At 44.2% G+C, this 18,963-nt stretch overlaps 1 protein-coding gene across 5 annotated transcripts in view; it reads left to right on the top strand.

Moving 5' to 3' along the window:
* NBAS (NBAS subunit of NRZ tethering complex) overlaps positions 1-18,963 on the top strand; it is a 341,233-nt gene that overhangs the window by 202,013 nt on the left and 120,257 nt on the right. For all 5 annotated transcript variants that reach the window (XM_075923472.2, XM_075923475.2, XM_075923474.2 and 2 more), the window contains one exon: positions 17,776-18,005. In XM_075923472.2, coding sequence (XP_075779587.2) covers positions 17,776-18,005 — 230 coding nt within the window. The remainder of the gene's footprint in view (positions 1-17,775; positions 18,006-18,963) is intronic.

Here is an 18,963-nt window from a genome sequence, read left to right on the forward strand (position 1 = left end):
AATAAAATATTTTGTCAAATTCAAAAGGTTTTAGCATTGTCTTTATTTATGAGAGGGGTGAGGAACCTGTTTTGCATCAAGGATCACTGACCCACAGAAAAGTCAGTTGGGGCCACACAAGTGAGATACAAAAAAACCCAACAACCCTCCAAAAATCCCCAAGCCTCACTAATGTAGTCCCAAATGTGCTTGTGGGGGCAGGGGACAGAGTGAAAGTGGGTGCTGGGGCTGGGGAGAGGGTGCTGCTGGGTGGAAGGATGCTGGCTCAGGTGGCGGGGTGCTGGGACAAGGTGCTGGGGCAGGCAGGTGGCAGGGTGTTGGGGTCAGGGACATGGTCTTGGTGGGCACTAGGGTGACTGGCAGGGTGCTGGGACAAGGAACAGGGTGCTGCTGGGTGCTAGCTTGGATGGCAGGGTGCTGGGGCCAGCGCCAGGGCCAGGGTGGTGCTAGGTGCTAGGGTGGATGGCAGGGCTGCAGCAATGTTAGCATTCAATTTATGTAACTGTTGGTCTATGACTGCTGTTTTATGTATTGAATCCATGTTTGTAAGATCACGATCAGGTTCAAGTCCAGGACACATTGTCCACACATTCCAGCTACCAAGCCGGAGACAAGTTGGTTTATTGCTTTTCTGGCATCTCCATATATATATATATATCTAAGGTGCTATAGGACTAGTTGTTCTCTCTCTATATATGTATCCTCAGATGAGTAAAGTGGATTAATTTTTGGATGACTCCTACCTGTGTAATGGGAAAGGGTAAATATCACTTTCATTTTCTCCATTCCATGATGCCTTTTTTAATTTCTGTTATATCCCCCTTTAGTTATCACTTTTCGAAACTGAATAGTCGATCCTTTTAATACCTCATACTGAAATTGTTCCATAATTCTAATTACTTTTGTTTCCCTGATCTGTGTCTTTAGCAAATCTATTTTTTTGTGTTGTTATTTATCCATTTCGTCGTTGTTCCCACGTAACATGTTGTTAACTTTTTGTGGAGACTCCCACTGTACATTGGCAGGATGTTTCCTGAGAACCATCGACAATAGGAGTAGGCAAGAGGTTGCCAGCGGGCTGGATGTGACCTGCCAAACCACTGGACCGGCCCGCGGCTGCCTCGCTTGGGACCCTTAAGCGCAGCAGCAGCCATTTTAAAAGTGGCTGCTCTATATTGGGCGCAAGGAGGGAGGCTTTGTGCTCTGCCCTGCCCCTCAGCAAAATCTTTCAGCTCTCATTTGTCCAGTTTCTGACCAATAGTAGCTGAGCAGTTGCTGGTGGTAGGAGCAGCCAGTGAAGTCTCCTCCCTCCCACTCTTTCACCCAGCCTAGAGCATAGCCATGTAGAGCAGCTTGTGACTGCAGCCTTCAGGTTCCTGCAGGGCTGCTAGCTGGAAGCTGCCTAGGTAAGTGCCTCCCAGCCAGAGCCTGCCTCTGTCACCCCCCACTCTCTTCCCTCCCTCCCAACTACCAGCCCCAAGCCACCATCCAAACTCTCTATACACCGTTCCCCCAGGTCACAACTCCTTCCCAGACCTGCACCCTCTCCTACACCCTTTACCTAGGCCAGGATCCTCTCTGGCACCCATACCCCCTCCCTGACTCTGCACTCCATTCCCCTGCCCCAAGCCATCACCCAAATGCTGTGCACCCCCTTCACCCAGGTCACAACTCGCTCCCAAACTCTGCACCCCCTCCCAGAGCCCCTCCCTCAGGTCAGAATCCTCTCCTGCACCCATAACCCCTTCTGGACTCTGCACTCCAAATCTCTGCCTCAGATCACAACCCCTTCCTTCACCTAAGCTCCCTCTCAGATGCCATACCCCCTCCTGCACCTCAGTCTCCTACCCAAAGCTCCCTTCTGCACCCAACCTCTGTTCCAGACTCCAGCCCCCCTTGGTAGAAACGTGGCCCTTGAACACTTGCCAAAATCTTGGAGTGCTGCCCCTCTCCCATTAAAAATTATTGCCCACTCCCAATCTACAATGACTCCAGAAGCCTTCTTAAAGTGGTAATAGTTAATTTAGACCCCATCATTTTGTATGTATAGTTAAGATTGTTTTCTAATGTTCATTACTTTGCATTTATCAGCACTTAATTTCATCTGCCATTATGTTGTCAGTTTAATGAGATTCCTTTGTAACTCTTCATGATCAGCTTTAGACTTTATTATCTGGAGTAGTTTTATGTAGTCTGCAAATGTTGTCACATCGCTAGAAAATAAAATTTTGATGAATTGGCTAATCGAATAGTCGATAAAATGTGCATCAACTATTCAATTAGTCAATAAGGGCATCTCTGCCTTTTAAGTGTAACAACAGCCCCAGGGTTGGGGCTTCAAGTTCCCTCCCCCTTAGGGAAGGACTGAAAGGTGCCCCAGTGGATCTGTCACCTGGGAGTGACACAAATCCAAACGCCCAAGCTCTCCCTATATCTGTCCCTTATGACCGGCTGAAGTTCTTTTAAATTGTGCCTGGTCCTGTTACAGCAACTGAAGGAGTCAGGTTAAAGCTTAAACAGTTACAGGTTTATTGAGGAAGCTTATAAATCATATGGTTACAATGGCTATTGTTCTATTTCTTAACTGCTAGCATATATATCTATATCTATATCTATATCTATATCTTTAAAAAAATGGTTACAAAGAAAAATAAAGATAGGAAATAGAAAATAATGGTACCAAATGACAGCTTAATCTTTAAAGAGCTCTATTCTATGCATGCACTAAAACAAAAGGACACATACAGGTACAATTTTTACTCCCTTCTGCATCACTCGATCCCAGCGTGTCCGGCCAGGATCGGTCCCTCAATTCTTTGGAAAGACGAAAATACGAGGTGGGCATCCCTGTGGAACCTCGGGAGGTCAAAACACCTAACCCGACCAGCAGGTAGAGGGTAGATTGACACTCAAAAATGACTGCGCTGCTGTACCCATCTTTATACCCATGGGGTCACGTATTTCTCTTTCTTATCTGTGATGCCAAATGGTGCTGGTCTGTCTTTTGTGACACCAGTTCTTACAAGGGAGTTGTGAACTTAATTGTAAGAGAGAGTTGAGAGGATTAAATTAGAAGTACTGGGCATTCTTTTCTCAGTGGGGGATTCCTCTCCCAGGGACGGCTGTGTGTGTTCGTATCAACATGGGTGCCAGCCGGGCACTTCTTGCAGCCTCGAGCTCAGCTTATTGCCTTAATCGTTACTCAGAGTCAGAGAAAACTCGCATATCCTGATCTCGCATCAAAGCAGATTAAAGCTTAATGGCTATGCTGATTTTCCTTATTGTTCCTTCTCTGCCCTGTAGGCAGACATCTCAGAGGGCAAGCAAGATTGATGTGACGGGGGAGGGGTCTGTCTGGCTACACCTTGCACAGGATTTATCCTAGTAAACAGGTTACAGAATAGCCAGTTAGTTTCGTAAAACAAGATTAATTACAGTCAAATTAGTGGTGAAAATGTGGTAGTGGGAAGGAGAGTATATAGAAGTAGAGAGCCTACTACCATGGTAAGGTAGAACATACAATGATTTGTTTGTAGAATCTCTGTACAGTACCTGGTGATGGGATGGGAATGGATAAATTTAGAGATTGTTATAGTTCCTAAAATAGTACTTCAAAAGTTGACAAAATATGACAAAAGTTTAGAATGGACTATCTGACGGCAGAAAATGGAAATAGAAAATAGCTTCAGCTGTTTGAATGTATCATTATACTTAAAGGTTTGGATTTGACTTGACTATCAATTGTTCCCCTGGTTTCTAATCATAGTCTTTGTGCAGCTCTCAGTACCTCAGTTTGCAGTTCTGAGAGACAGGATAAAATAATTCAGACAGATTGCTGTGTTTTGATAGACTGTGCAACTTCCATGTCTGGAAATCTATTTTTAGCTTTTGCAGGAGGTCTGTCTGATATATTTCCACAAAATAAAGGATTCATGAAAAGTTAGTGATGAATGAAAATTCAGATGGTTGTAACAAAATGCACAGTGTGGTATGGTGAAGCTATCTGTAGTTGGGAAAAAATCTTTAAAACAAAACAAGCAAACAAACAGGGTCTTCATTTAATATAAAGATATATTTTTCAAGAATTAAAATTGATTTTGATTTTTAAAGGATGAAGGTGATATATAAAGATAATTTCCTGGCCTTTCTTTGATTGTGTGTTGTTTGACCGTTGCATAGTACTTGAAAGGAAGTGACAAAATTCTGGGAAAGTTAACCCTGTACCTCCCTTATGAATCAGATGACTATGAACCACTAAAAAAATAAATTAGATACCTCTTCTCCTTTGTCGTTTTCAATCCCTCTTTGCCATCCCTTCTAGTTCTCTCTCTTCCTGTTTTTGTTTCCTTTGTTGCTCTTTCAGTCCTCTGAAATACCTCCTTTGAATATGATTCTCCATCCTGTTATGGAGGAATCATAGGCCAAATCCTGTTCCAGGTCTCGGCACCCAGCAAGCATTTGGAGCATTGATCACCAGTTTCCTGTCCCTGATCCACCTATTCCTAATACTTTCTGATGCCCTGTCACCAAGACTCACCCCCATTTCGATAGAGCCTCGTGGGACCAAGGTACTCACCATTGTACACAAGATAGCTCCTGATCCTCAGGCAGTGAGCATGTGGCCTTTGAAGTTGGCACTGAGCAGGATTTCCTGTCACCAGGACAGTCTCTGACTGACAGTGCTACCCCTGTCTTTATCACTGCACCTCCCTCTGTGGCCAAAAGAATAGTGGCAATGCCCTGGTATCCCTGGAACCCATGGGGTTTTACACAACCATTCCAGGCTGCTCCTTTGGTTCCAGGGGTATCAGAGAGACCTTTCTCCTTGGTATCCTGAACCCCCCCAAGCAGGTGCAAGCCCTTGCACCACCTCTCTCTTGGCCCTCAACTTTCTCTTCCCCCACCCCCTGCTCCCTACATGTCACTGCCTCATCTCTAGCACCTCTCGCCCTGCAAATCCTAGGCACTCTCAGTAGCTTCCCTCCACCCCAAGTGGGAACTCATAGCAGCCCTGTGAGCAGCAGCCTGGGACAGTCCCTGCCATTCACACGGGCTGCCCAGGGAGCAACGCTGGGGATTTGTATATATCACCTTTCCCCATGAGATGGGGGGAAGGGGGGGAGGAGTGCTGTTTGGGAGAGTCTCTTGGAAAGCAGTGCCGAACAAGGTCACAGGTCCGAACAAGCATGGTACATAAGACAAAACTCACTCTGCTCGTAGATGGAAAACATTAGAGGGAACATTGGTTCCCTCCTGCATTCCCAACTTCGAGTCCCTCTGTCTCTTGGAGTGGCTCCTCTGGGGCTAAAACTGAAGGAACACCCATGCTTGGAAGAGATCCAGCAAGTCCTACTGGGAATCAGGAAGTCCTCTACTAAACTGACGTACCTGGCCAGTTGGATGATGATTTCCCATTGAACAGCCCCATGTGGCATTTCCCCCCTGTGTTTTTCTCTGTATTGCATCTTGGATTACCTGCTGCACCTCAGAAACCACGGTCTAGTGCACTTTTCTATCAGTGTGCACTTTACTGTCTTCACATTTCACCAGCTGGACCAGGATTAGATTAATGAGAATCTTCAAGAGACTTTACCTGCAGCCACAGGCCTCTGTCCTGCTGTGGAATTTTAATCTGGTCCTGCCCCAGACTAACTGTCCAACCCTTTGAGCTTCTAGGGTCCTGCTCCCTTTCCTGGAATGTCACTTTTTGTGGCTGTGATGTCAACAAGATGGGTATTGGGGATTAAGGCCTTAACCTCAGAACCATTGCATGCTTTTTTTATGAAGATAAAGTCCAGCTGCCACCCCCATCTGGCCTTCCTGCCATATGAATCAGGACATATTCTTGCCAGGCCTAAGCTGCACAAAATGGCTAAGGAGCACTGATTATATGAGCTAGACGTTTGGAGGGCCTTCACTTTTTATTTGTCGCATACCAGGCCTTTTTGTAAATCAACTCAGTTCTTTATTACTGCCACAGATAGGATGATGGGCCTTCTGTTTTTTTCGCAGAGGATTGACAGCTGAATCTCCTATTGTGAGCTGTTGAAGGTTCCACTGCTGCCAATTGTCAGAGCCCATTCAAATAGAGCACAGGAGTCTTAAGCAGCTTTCCTGGCACACATCCCATTCGAGGACATATGTAGAGTCACAATGTGGTCATCAGTCCACATGTTCACATCTCATTACTCCATAACTAATCAAGCCAGAGACAATGCTGGGTTTGACAGAGCTGTGCCTCAGTCCACACCGCCAAGAACTACTTGTCTCCATGGGTACTGCTTAAAGTTGGTGAATGTGGAATGGACATGAGCAACATTTGAAGACGCAAAGAGTTCAGTTTTGTAGTTGGTGTTGTTTGAGAAGTGTTGCTCATTCCATACCTTAATCTGCCCTCCTTTCCCACTGTTCCGGCAGTGTAGGATCTGAGGTTGAAGGGAGCAGGCGGTGCTCCTTATACCACACTCTTCAGGCATAACTCCAGAGGGTGCCAGAGCAGAGTTCCTTGCGGATACTGCTGAGGGAAAAGCTTTTGGCACTGGTGCATGTGGCATGCGCACACATCTAATGTGGAATGGACATGAGCAACACATCTTGAAGAACACCACTTATGAAACAGATTGTCTTTTTCTATAGGGTTAAATAACTTTCTATTTCTCTATGACTTGAGTCTAAAATGCAAATAATTTTTCATGTGGAATTAGATGACCCATTTCACACAGCTCTTTGGATGATATACACATCTACCTTGCATTACTCCATCTAGACTGACATTCCTCAATAATTGGATGTCGAGAGCCCCACAAATCTTCTGACATATGTGGCTTATTTTTGCGGATATGGATGTGGATACAAATTTTGTATCTAGAAACTTGCAAATTTGCATATATCTGCTTTATATCCCCAAGTATCCGCATCTGCAGATGTCATTGTGGGATATTCATGACTCATTTTGTGGTTACAGATGTGCATGCAGATACAAATTTTGTATCCACTCAGGGCTCCATGTATGTCATTCCTTAACATATCCGGTATAATATAGAAGTTGTTTTCTACTGCAAGACTAGTTTTCTTGCTGGTTCTTCCCATTTACAATTATACAATGTATCCATTAGGTGTTCTGTTTTCGGGTTGTTAGATTTAATTATCTTCGTTTCTACACAGCTCTTGCAGTTAATTTTGTTCCAAGTAATATACTTCATTTTGCTTGTTAAATTTCTCTAAAAATAATAACCATTTTCTTAATGGATAAGATAAAGTATGTAACTTTGAACAAACTTGACTGCAACCACTGTATGGAAAAGGGATAATAAAATCTAGCAACCTGAAAAAATATATAATGTGGATCAGAGCAAAACAGTTTTTCTTTCTCAGCCTTGTTCCACTAAAGCTATTTTGGGGTATTTGCTGCCACTTCTTGCAGCAAGCCATAGTACCCTTCAGGTTCATCTTTGCCCATGTCACTTTGGTCTACAACGTTGTGATATTGTTTTGTAGTTACGAATAGCTTCTGATTTTAACTTGGTATTCTGGGAATAGCCCAAGTTTTGATTGCTTCCACTTATGTCAGAGAGTATCAATCATTTCTCCAAATTATATCCATAACAGTTTCCCCACTTCCTACTTCTGTATCTTAAATCATATTACTGTGGAGTTTCTGTTGTTTTTTGAAGTGCAGATTGTGGGGCAAATTATTGAAATATAAAATTGTGCAGTATAAGGTTCTGTAAATAAATACCTATACTTGCATACTGTGGGAAAGAAAAATAATTAGGCAGCTGTCACGGAGTGTGGGAAAGTCACCAGGCCCTCCACCCCATCTGCAGTCAGATGTCATTCTCAGCCAGCAAATAGAACAGGTTTATTCATTGACAGGGACACAGCGTATCACAGACTTGTTATTACAGGCACCAGGAGCATTTAGTACAATCCATCTTGGGGGTTACGGAGCTCTGGACCCCTCCCTGGCTTCCTCAAGCCAGCTAGGCTCCTTTGTCCCTAAACCAGCCCAAAACTTAACTCTTACACCCAGCCACTGGTCTCAGCCCTCTAGGCTGCCACACCTCCTGGGCCAAAGGTATTATCTCTATCACTAGTTCCTAGGGTCAGGAGGCCTAGGCCATTCCCTACGTGCCTTCGCTTAGGAGTCCTCACCCAAATGTAAGGGGACTGTTACCCCTTACTAAAACTGTGTGGGAGTTTTTGGTTTGCCAGCTCACAGTATCTGAAGGGGAAGAGTTCATTAGACTGACTGACCCCAGAGACAATGGAAAGCAGCCAACACTCCAGCTCAGCCTGATTGACAGGTTGGACAGGCCAGTGAGGAAGGGGAGAGGCCAGGCCCCGTCCTCCCTGTGAGCTGGGATTGTTCTGGCTCTCTCTCTCTCTCTCTCTCTCTCTCTCTCTCTGAACAAACAAGCTGTGTGCAGAAGAGGTCCTGCAAAGACAGAGAGCTGAAAAGAGCAGTGCAAGCTGTATGAAGAAGTCCTGCAAAAGGAACAGAGAGCTGAGACACTGCTAAGAGGAGTGCAAGCTGTGCTGAGGGGCAGTTTTTGCAGCAGCAGAGCCAGGCATACAGAGCACAAGGAATGCAGACCCCGTGTTGAGCAGCAGACTGGCAGGGCTCAGAAAGCAAAAAGGAACAGAGAAGCAACACAAGGAGCTAGAACTGGCCAAGTAGCACAGCCTGCAGCTGGATGTGGTGAGCACCTGGGACCAGCAAAGTGTGGGGAAAGGCTCTGGACTGGGAGAGGGGTCCGGCCACTTCGAGCTTGAGACTGTGTGGTCACTACCAGAGCTAGCGTGTCCAGCCTGTAGCCCCCCCTGCAGCATATCCAGGGCCTCTAAGAAAGAGACTGTGGACTGTCCTTATACTCTGCAGGCTGCTGTTTTGATGTCCCTGTGCTACAGAGCAGAGCTGTGTGTTCTCATTTAACCATTCTCATTTTTTTCTTATTCTTTTCTCTTTAATCAGTTGTTGTTTAATAAATTGTATTTGCTTTGAACCTTATGAAGTGATCACTGGGCCAAGAAGGCCTGCAGTGTAAAGAGAGCACCTCGGAGTGGGGACTCCCTAACTCCTGCCCCTAGTGACTACAAGGTCATGGATTAAGCCCCAGGAAATCTGGGCCCAGCCTTGTTGGGGTTTCAAGGGCTCTGCTACTCAGGAGAGTGGAGGGGGAGCCCTCAGGATCAGGGAGCCGTGGGGTAAAGGAAGTGGGAGCGGGGACTCAGATCCTTTCGCTGGTTCATTTCACCGGGGTGTATAGAAGCCAGGAAAGTTCCCCACAATAGCGGGACCATTCCCCCGCTTACACAAAGATCCCATTCCCCTCTGACACTGCATACCCACATACACCCAGAGTCGCTACACTATAGCACAGGACAGTAGAATCATATACAATGCAAGAAATCAAACAGTGAACACAATCCCCACTATATCACATCAGTCACTAAGCTAGTGTCATGAATATTAGCTACATATCCACAGAGAAAGTCTGGGTCAAGCTAAGTGGCTTCTCTCAACCTAGCATGTGGAAGTTCCAGGAAGTTTCTTGAGATTCAGTATGACTCAAAGTACATTTGCCAAGAGGTGGGAGGGAGTCTGAGTTTCAGAAACCACCTCCTCTTTGTTTTCTCCAGTAATCTACCATGTGGTAAGCAATGGTGCAGACCTAATATCTGTTTAGGAATCTCCCCATAACCTATACCTTGCATCATCTCTGTAGCCTTTAGGTTATATTTACTTTATATAATTTTGAAAGGAGGTTTCTAGACATTTCCAATCCTCATTCGCTTGTGTGGCAGAGTAAGGGCTACCCAACCACATCCCCAGTGCTTGCGAGATCAGAGTGCATACCAGTTTTTCTGTTATCTCCACTCCTAGAGCATCTGACCAGGGAGTAGACAGAGTCGTAACTTGCCCTAAATGTCTTCCTAGCTCTCCCATTCTTTAGTCAGCAGAAGTACTATATTTTGCATCCTTGAGCAGCCCCTTAATATGGGCTGAATGCAAGTAGCCAATAGCACTCTTACAAAATTCAATGAGTCTAACAGCAATCTACACTTCACATATTACCATCAATTAAATACAAACAAAAAAAATCCCACAGGCTTTTCAAAAATCAAATCCCAAGACATAAAATAATAGAAAATTGAACTATCTGAAAGCAATTTGATATATATTCTTTCCATCCTTGGGGAAAAAAGATTATGCACAATATGAACTTCACTTTATGTCAAAATAAATTACTCAGTTGTCATATCTTTTCTTCCAGCGATATTGTAAAAAAGTTGTGTTTTGTCTTTCCCAACTTATCACTATTAAAGTTGATAATTACAGGGGTTGGCATCTACAGTTTTCATCTGTATTTCCACGAACTTTATCCTATTGAGTTACAAATAAAAATGTGGTAGAGCTGTCAGTCAACAGTATAGAAATTAAGTCAAACACAGCATGATTTTATGCACATCTAAGTTTCATAAATTGTTAGAATTGTAAGCCCTTTGTTCTGGCTTGATATGCAGAATTTTTTTTAAGAGACACTCATCATAATATCATTGAATAATGTCCCACCCTTTTTGCTATGAATGTGCATTGCTTGAATGAACACAAGTGAGAGTGATGCACAAAGAGAAAAGCTTTGCGTTTATTTTAAGTTCTTTAAAATGAGGAATGAATGGAACACTGTTTTTTACTATCGTGTTAATAGAGCTCTGGGAAATGCAAACTTTCATATTTTGATCATATCGGGCATGGAAATGGAAGTCACTGTGGAGGGCATGGTGGTAGGTGATGTTATAGAGGATGATCAGTAAGGAGATCTGTGGAAAGTGTGCAGGAAATCAGTGGGAGCTCAGCTGTTGCATTCTTTAATCTAGTGAAGAAAGCTTCTGAAAATTCTGCTTTGAAGTCACCAATAGTCAGCCATGAATCAATGGATTGTATTTACTATGTTAAGGAGAAATATCAGTAAAGACAGCTAGCATAGTTTGGCCCTGATTGCGAATTTTAGGTGCTACCGCAGTACAGTTTATGACCGGGGAAGGGGAAGGACCTTCATCCTGTGGCTGTGTGTGGTTTGTCAGGGTTAGGGGCTGGTAAGCTACCAGACAATTTGTTTGTTTACCTTAGTGTCCATGGGCACGGCTGCTTGCAGCTCCCAGTGGCTGTGGTTTGCAGTTCCCAGCAGAAAAGTGGTGGCCTGACCAAAACTCTTCCCACAGTTCCCATTGGCCGGGAACTGTGAACCGCAGCCACCGGGAGCCATGTCCATGGACACTCATGTAAATAAAGTATTTAGGGGTATGTCTACACTACAGCACTAATTCGAACTAACTTAATTCGAATTAGTTCATTAGAAATAAGCTAATTCGAATTAGTGCATCTTTACCTAAAAAGTAATTCGAATTAGTGTTTTGCTAATTCGAGATAGCACGTCCACATTGAGTGGACTCTGAACCGAAGTTAAGGCTGGCCGGAACAAGTGCTGGCAGGGCATCAGGTTAGGACTTAGTGTGGAGCTGCTGCCTCAGGCTAGCCGAGGACTGTGCTTAAAGGGACCCAACCCCCACCCCGGACAGACAGTTGTCAGGATTCCCCGTTTGCTTGTCTAACTCGATGAGGGACAGCAAAGCAGTCCTGTCTTGGAGTGCCCTGAGTGCCCACACTCGGCACATCACAGCACTCGGCCATCAGCCCGGCTGCACTTGCCGCAGGCTGCCATTCGGGGGGGGGGGGTCAAACGGGGGGCTGTCAGGATCCAGGAGGCCCTGCAGGAGAGCTTCCACCCCGAAGAGCCCGCAGAGCCACCCCAGTTCTCCCTGTCGCGGGCTCGTGCCCCATTCCTCCCTCACCTCCTTTCACTTATCCCTTCCTAGCTCCCCTTCCTGATGTAAAAAATAAAGGACATGTGTGTTCAAAAATAGAAACTCTTTTTATTTAACAAAACTGGGGGGGGGGGATTAACCTCTGGGGAGACTGGGAAGAGAAAGGGTGGAAGAGGAGAGGGGGAAACCTGGGAGGAGGGAGCTGGAAGGGGGAAGCCAGGAGAAGGAGGAGGAGGGGAAGTATCAAACTATGGTACTCCATATCTTCAGTACTGTGTACAGATGTGGTCTCCTCACCTCAAAAAAAGACATTTTGGCCTTGGAGAGGGTTCCGAAAAGGGCAACTAAAATGATCCGGGGTTTGGAACAGGTCCCATACGAAGAGAGGCTAAAGAGACTGGGACTTTTCAGCTTAGAAAAGAGGAGATTGAGGGGGGATATGATAGAGGTCTATAAAATCATGAGTGGTGTGGAGAGGGTGAATGAAGAAAAATTCTTCATTAGTTCCCATAATATAAGGACTAGAGGACATCAAATGAAATGAATGGGTAGCAGGCTTAAAGAAAGTTCTTCTTCACACAGCGCATAATCAACCTGTGGAACTCCTTGCCATAGGAGGCTGTGAAGGGTAGAGCTATAACAGAGTTTTAAGAGAAGTTAGATAAATTTATGGAGGTTGGGTCCATGAAGTGCTGTTAGCCAGGGGGTAGGATTGGTGTCCCTGGCCTCTGTTTGTGGAAGGCTGGAGATGGATGGCACGAGACAAATCGCTTGGTTATTGTCTTTGGTCCATCCCCTCCGGGGTAGCTGGTGTTGGCCGCTGTCGGCAGACAGGCTACTGGGCTAGATGGACCTTTGGTTTGACCCAGTACGGCCATTCTTATGTTTTGGGCTCAGGGTCGGGGGTCTCACTGGACCAACTTGATTCTCATGCAAACCTGCTCCTAGGTTTGCATGTGGTTTTTGGTGGCCAGGCTGGCAGCTATCCTGCCCTAGGCGGCCACTTTCCTGTGCCTAGTGTGGAGATCGTGGACGTTGGAGGTCTCCCCCCAAACCTCGATGAGGTTCATGATCTCCGCACTAGACCAGGCGGGTGCCCACCTCTTGCGGCCCCGGGCAGGCTCCTGTGAGCCGCCAGCCTGGTCCTGGGAAGAGGCGGAGGGCTGGGTGGCAGCGGGTGGCTGGCTCATGCTGTGCCAGGTGCAGGGTCTGCTGGCTGGGTGCTGGCAGGCTTGCAACTGGCACGAGCACTGTATCCAGACTGTGCCCCTTTAAGGGCTCCGGGGCCTTGAGGGGGGCAGAAGAGTTTCCCTGGTTTGGCCCAAAGTGGCCACCAGGGCAACCTGGGAAGGGCTAGCCTCCAACTAGTTCAAATTAAGTGGCTACACAGCCCTTAATTCGAACTACTTAATTCGAACTAGGTGTTAGTCCTCGTAGAATGAGGTTTACCTAGTTCAAATTAAGCGCTCCGCTAGTTCAATTTCAATTCGAACTAGCGGTTTGTATGTGTAGCCCCTATTAAAGATAATTCAAACTAGTGGCTGTTAGTTCGAATTAACTTTGTAGTGTAGACATACCCTGGCAGCCTGCCAGAGGCTAACCCTGATGAGCTATGTTTTGCTGTGTGGTGTCAATGTACCAAAGGTTCCCCATCCTGGTTTATGATGATGATAATTTATCATAGGTGACACAGTACTGAAGCTAATTTGTCCCATTCTGACAGCTAACACTATAACATTTAACTTAATTATTTTCTGTTGTGTCGAAATGATAGAAATTTTTGTAAACTAGAGAAGCCTATGGTGGAACTGTAGAGAAAAGCTGCATTGTTCAAGTACCTGTCTTAAAGTATCAGCAAAGATTTACCTGATAAGAGGAAGCAATGGAATTGGGTTTGTAGCCTCAATTTCTAAATGTCTGAGAGAACTTGAAAAGCCAACAGATTGTCATGTACTTGCCAATTTTTTAACACACTTCATTAGAAAGAACCAAATGAATCTGACATCTTATCTAGCCTGTTGACTGTTTAGCAGTGTTGAGGAGCCTTATAATAGGGCCCTATCAAATTCACAGCCATGAAGAATGCACCACAGACTGTGAAATTTGGTCTCTCCCCATGAAATCTGGTCTTTTGTTTGCTTTTACCCTATACAATACAGATTTCAAGGGTGAGATCAGGGTTCCTCAAATTTGGGGTCCCTGACCCAAAGGAAGCAGAAGGGGGGTAGCAAGTTTATTTTAGGAGGGGTTGTAGTATTGCCAGGCAGCAGTTGGATGGCAGCCCAGCTCTGAAGGCAGTGCAAACATCAGCAACACAGAAATAAGGGTAGGGTACTGTAGCCAGACAGGAACCCCCCTGTAACATCCATCTTTGCTTGCCTGGAGCATGCAGGGCACACAGAGCAGTAAGCCTTGAACAGAAGGCCTGGATATGGCAGGCTGCTGTGACCGTGAAATGCTGTAAACAGAGATATGCCAATTGCTGACCAAGAGGCTGCTGAGGAGTGCCCTTGACTGAAACCCATATTGATACGAACACACAGCCATCCACGGGGGGAGGAATCTCTCGCCCAGTAAAAAAATGTCCAGTACTTAAAATTTAGTTCTCTCTCTTGCAAGTGTAAATTAACTTGAAACTTGCTTGTAAGAACTGGCGCCACAAAAATGGACCAACACAATTTGGCATCTTAGATAAGAAAGAGGATACAGGCCCCTATGGGTATAAAGATGGGTCCAGCAGCACATTTACTCTGAGTGTCAATCTACTATCTATCTGCCGGTCGGGTTAGGTGTTTGACCTCCCGAGGTTCCACAGGGACGCCCACCTCGTATTCGTCTTTCCTAGGGATTGAGGGACCGGCCCTAGCTTGACCCGCTGGAGTCGAGAGGCACAGAAAGGGGTAAAAATTGTACCTGGATGTGGTCCTTTGTCTTAAGTGTACACATAGACTTAGAGCTCTTTAAAGATTAAGTTGTCACTTGGTACCATTATTTCTATTTTCTATCTTTATTTTCTTTGTAACCATTTTTAAAATCTATATTTGCTAGCAGTTAAGAAATAGAGCAGTAGCCACTGTAACCATATGATTTTAAGCTTCTTTAATAAACCTTTAACTGTTTAAGCTTTAACCTGACTCCTTCAGTTGCTGTAACAGAGCCAAGCACAATTTAAAAGAACTTCAGCTGGTCATAAGGGACAGGTACAGGAAGAGCTTGGGCGTTTTGAATCGTGTCCCTTCCACTATTTGATCTGAGGAAGTGGGTCTGGCCCACGAAAGCTCATCATCTAATAAACCATCTTGTTAGTCTTTAAAGTGCTACATTGTCCTGCATTTTGCTTTAGTTGACAGTAGCATTGTATACTTCTGGTTGATACAATTGCTTATTTTGGGGGGTTCAAAGCCCCTGTACTCCCCTTGGGGTGTCAGGACTCTGCTTGTCACACATGCAAGAATGAACATAATACAGGAATGTGTTGATGGTCTTGGAGAGGGAGTGTGTGTGTGTGGGGGGGGGGGAGGGTGGAACTATTCCCTCAGTGCCTGTATTAGTCACAGTATTGTGCTGGGAGTGTTATATTGCTGAAGATGTCATTTTTAGATAAGAGGTAAAGTTAAGGTGCTGATCTCACTCTGTTATTATAGGTCACATGCAACTTTTCTTAAAAGAACAGGACTAAACAGAGTGTGCTGTCCAAATTCGCAGGAAATTGCATTTCCCTGCTGTGTGTCTATTCTTCTGCTATTTCAAATAAATACCATATTTATTTCCTGCCTAAAAAGTCCAGTAGTTTTGCTACATGCTGTTTGATCACAAAGTTTACTACGTTTCAGAGGGAGAGTAGGTGGATCACTATGTATCTTCTATAATGGTTCAAAAAGTTTGTGAATTACTTTGGGATGAATATCAATATATTGATAGAAGATACTGTATTCATAATACAGACAATACAACATTATTTGGGCCAGATTTTCAAAAGTTTATCTGTCTCAGAGTGCCGTTGATTTACGAATGTGGAAACGATAATGCACTTTTCAAAGGCCTGTTTCCTATGTGCAGTTTTGAAAATCTGAGCTAGATACTGGAGCCATAGTGCATTTTAAATATAGAATCATAGAATAATAGGACTGGAAGGGACCTCAAGAGGTCATCGAGTCCAGCCCCCAGCCCTCAAGGCAGGACCAAGCTCCGTCTACACCATCCCTGACAAATGTCTATCTAACCTGTTCTTAAATATCTCCAGAGAGGGAGATTCCACCACCTCCCTTGGCAATTTATTCCAATATTTGACCACTCTGACAGTTAGGAATTTTTTCCTAATGTCCAATCTAAACCTCCCCTGCTGCACTTTAAGCCCATTACTCCTTGTCCTGTCCTCAGAAACCAAGAGGAACAAATTTTCTCCTTCCTCCTTGTGACACCCTTTTAGATATTTGAAAACCGCTATCATGTCCCCCCTTAATCTTCTTTTTTCCAAACTAAACAAGTCCAGTTCATGAAGCCTGGCTTCATAGGTCATGTTCTCTAGACCTTCAATCATTCTTGTCGCTCTTTTCTGTACCCTTTCCAATTTCTCCACATCTTTCTTGAAATGTGGCGCCCAGAACTGGACACAGTATCCCAGCTGAGGCCTAACTAGTGCAGAGTAGAGTGGCAGAATGTAATACAAATGATTTTTAAACCTTGCTAAAAATGAATATGCTGTTACATTTGTATGTTATTTTTCTCAGAGCATTGGAATGAGTCATTACTTCGGAAAAATATGTGTGATATGTTTCCCTGTTTGTATATAGGGTGGTGGATTAGCTAACTTTTAATCATATAATTTATATTTTATACTTGTTGTATAAGCTCTGCTAAATTACCTTTCAGCTCAATGAATCAATAAATGCAGTTGAGTAGTAGTTGAGTAGTAAAGAGAATTTTTCCTCTTTTTTGTGCTTTTGTACGGTTAAAAGTATGTGATATTACTATTACTTTCACTAATCAAAAAGAAAATCTTGTGAGTTGAACCTGTGACCATACAGCTCCACCTGCTGATCAATCTGGGAATTAGCTCCACAACACTGGAAAGTCCGTCTCCTCCTCTCCCCCTCCCCCCGTTGGTGTCCTGCCCGTAGTTACCTGCCCTTTCCAATTTTCCACCACAGTGCTCTGTCAGGTTCTGCACCCCTCCCAGACTTTAGTGCCCCCTCCACTGGTTCTTTCCCTCTCGGCAGTGCCCATGTCCATCTTCCTCCTCTCCTAGGGGACTCCGGTACTTCTACCCCCACCACTTGCGTCAGTGGCCTACTACCTCTCTTCTTCTAGCCCCTTCCTTCAGGGGCAAACTACGGTCTTATTTGTCAAGGAGGAGGGAGTGAACCCACTGCCTATTCCTACTGCTCCTATGTAGCTCTAATACCTCCTCTGGGCCCAGTATCACACCTTCAGCCTGGTAGAGGGCTAGGCCAGAGCTTCCCTATAATAAAGAAGGCCTCATCTCTCCAAAGCTGGAGAGAGACTGAGTCCCCTTTGCTTTTCTACCCTTTTTATTCAGGCCAGCTGAGCCTTGGTTGGCTTCCTTCAGCCTCTTTCTGAATGTCCTCTGGCCCCATCCCTCTAAAAGAGCTATTTTAACCCCTTCATAACCAATGTGCAGCAACCATCCCATCACACTGCTACACGTTTGACAGCAGTCCAGATATGACTTGCTTCAATTACGTAAATGTATTCTGGTTATTTAGCATTCAGTGATCACACTGATATTGCTACCATTTTAAAAGGTTCTATATGTTTATGAGAGTTCCCTATGTTTAAAATGTGGAACATCCCTGGATTCGATCGTTTCTGTAAAGATCAAAGAAATATTTCGTGCTTGATTGATGAAAACACCATCAGATGAATCTTAGAACGGCAACATTGTTTTAAAGTTTGAAAATAAAGCATTTTTACTTTATTTTACAGGCTGACCCAAAAGAGCTGATTAAGATGGTTACAAAACATGTTACGCAGTGTGGCCATGCAGACTGGCCTGAAGAAATAGCAGCTTTGATTAAGCAGCTGTACTACTACAATGAACGACTATTGGATTTCACTCAGGCTCAAATCCTTCAAGGCCTCGGCAAAGGAGTAGATGTTCAGAGGTTTACAGCAGATAGCCAGTACAAAAGAGAAACTATATTGGGTTTGGCGGAGTAAGTAATGTCCTTATATGTTTTTTGTTTTGTTCAAGTGGTAGTATTTAAAAACAAGGCAATACATTTTTAGTAACACTGTCTTTTAGAAGGACTTATTAGTTATCACTTACTTTGTAGGTTTATTTTGCAATAAATGGGCTCTTTTTCCTTCAACTACTCTAGTCAGATGAAGAGCCAGCCAAGTAGATCAGTAAGTGCAGATGCTAAGAATACTCTTTCTGGTCCACTGCCTTTTATCTTTGTGCTTTAGTTACTGAAGCTACTGTCCCTTAAAACAGATGCCCTAAAAGGGGAAAGAATTCTGAACCACACAAAAAACATAATGTCTTCTACTATTGAATTTAAATATATTCTAGATAAACCCTGTGTTTTAATGTTGATCATTTAGTTAGAGCATACTTATATTGCAAAATGTATAAACTTTCTTTTTCACACATCTGATAGAATGTACTTAAATATCATCCTCATACCGTTGACTAAAGACCCATCTTTTTTAAGATTTACCATACAGTTTTCCTATTGAATTGTAATTCCAATGTCCAGAATCCCTTAATTCTAGCATTGAAATTCTCTAAAACACACTGTAAAGCTCCTCCTAAGACTTGATTCATAAAGAAATGATGATGCTGAGCATCAAAAACACTTAACTTATAGGTGCCTAGAAAAATCACTGGGATTACCAAAGTCTGAGTTAGGTGCCTAGGCTCCCTCTATAAAGAATGGGGAGATATAAGCACCTTAGAATGAAATTGACAAAATCCAATAAGTGAGGCAGCTCCTTGCCTAAGTAGACTACAGGAGATGCCAAACTAAGGAGTCTTTTGCTAAGACCCTTCCCTTTTGGAGGTAAGTACTTAAATACAGGCTACAGGGACTTTCTTTCCTCTGCTTGGGATTCTCATCTCCAAACCTTGTCTTAGCATTTGGCGCCTATACCATTTTAAGCAAGGAGCAT

The sequence above is a fragment of the Pelodiscus sinensis genome, chromosome 3 (assembly GCF_052426305.1).
Source record: "Pelodiscus sinensis isolate ZL-2025 chromosome 3, ASM5242630v1, whole genome shotgun sequence".
Taxonomy (NCBI): domain Eukaryota; kingdom Metazoa; phylum Chordata; order Testudines; family Trionychidae; genus Pelodiscus; species Pelodiscus sinensis.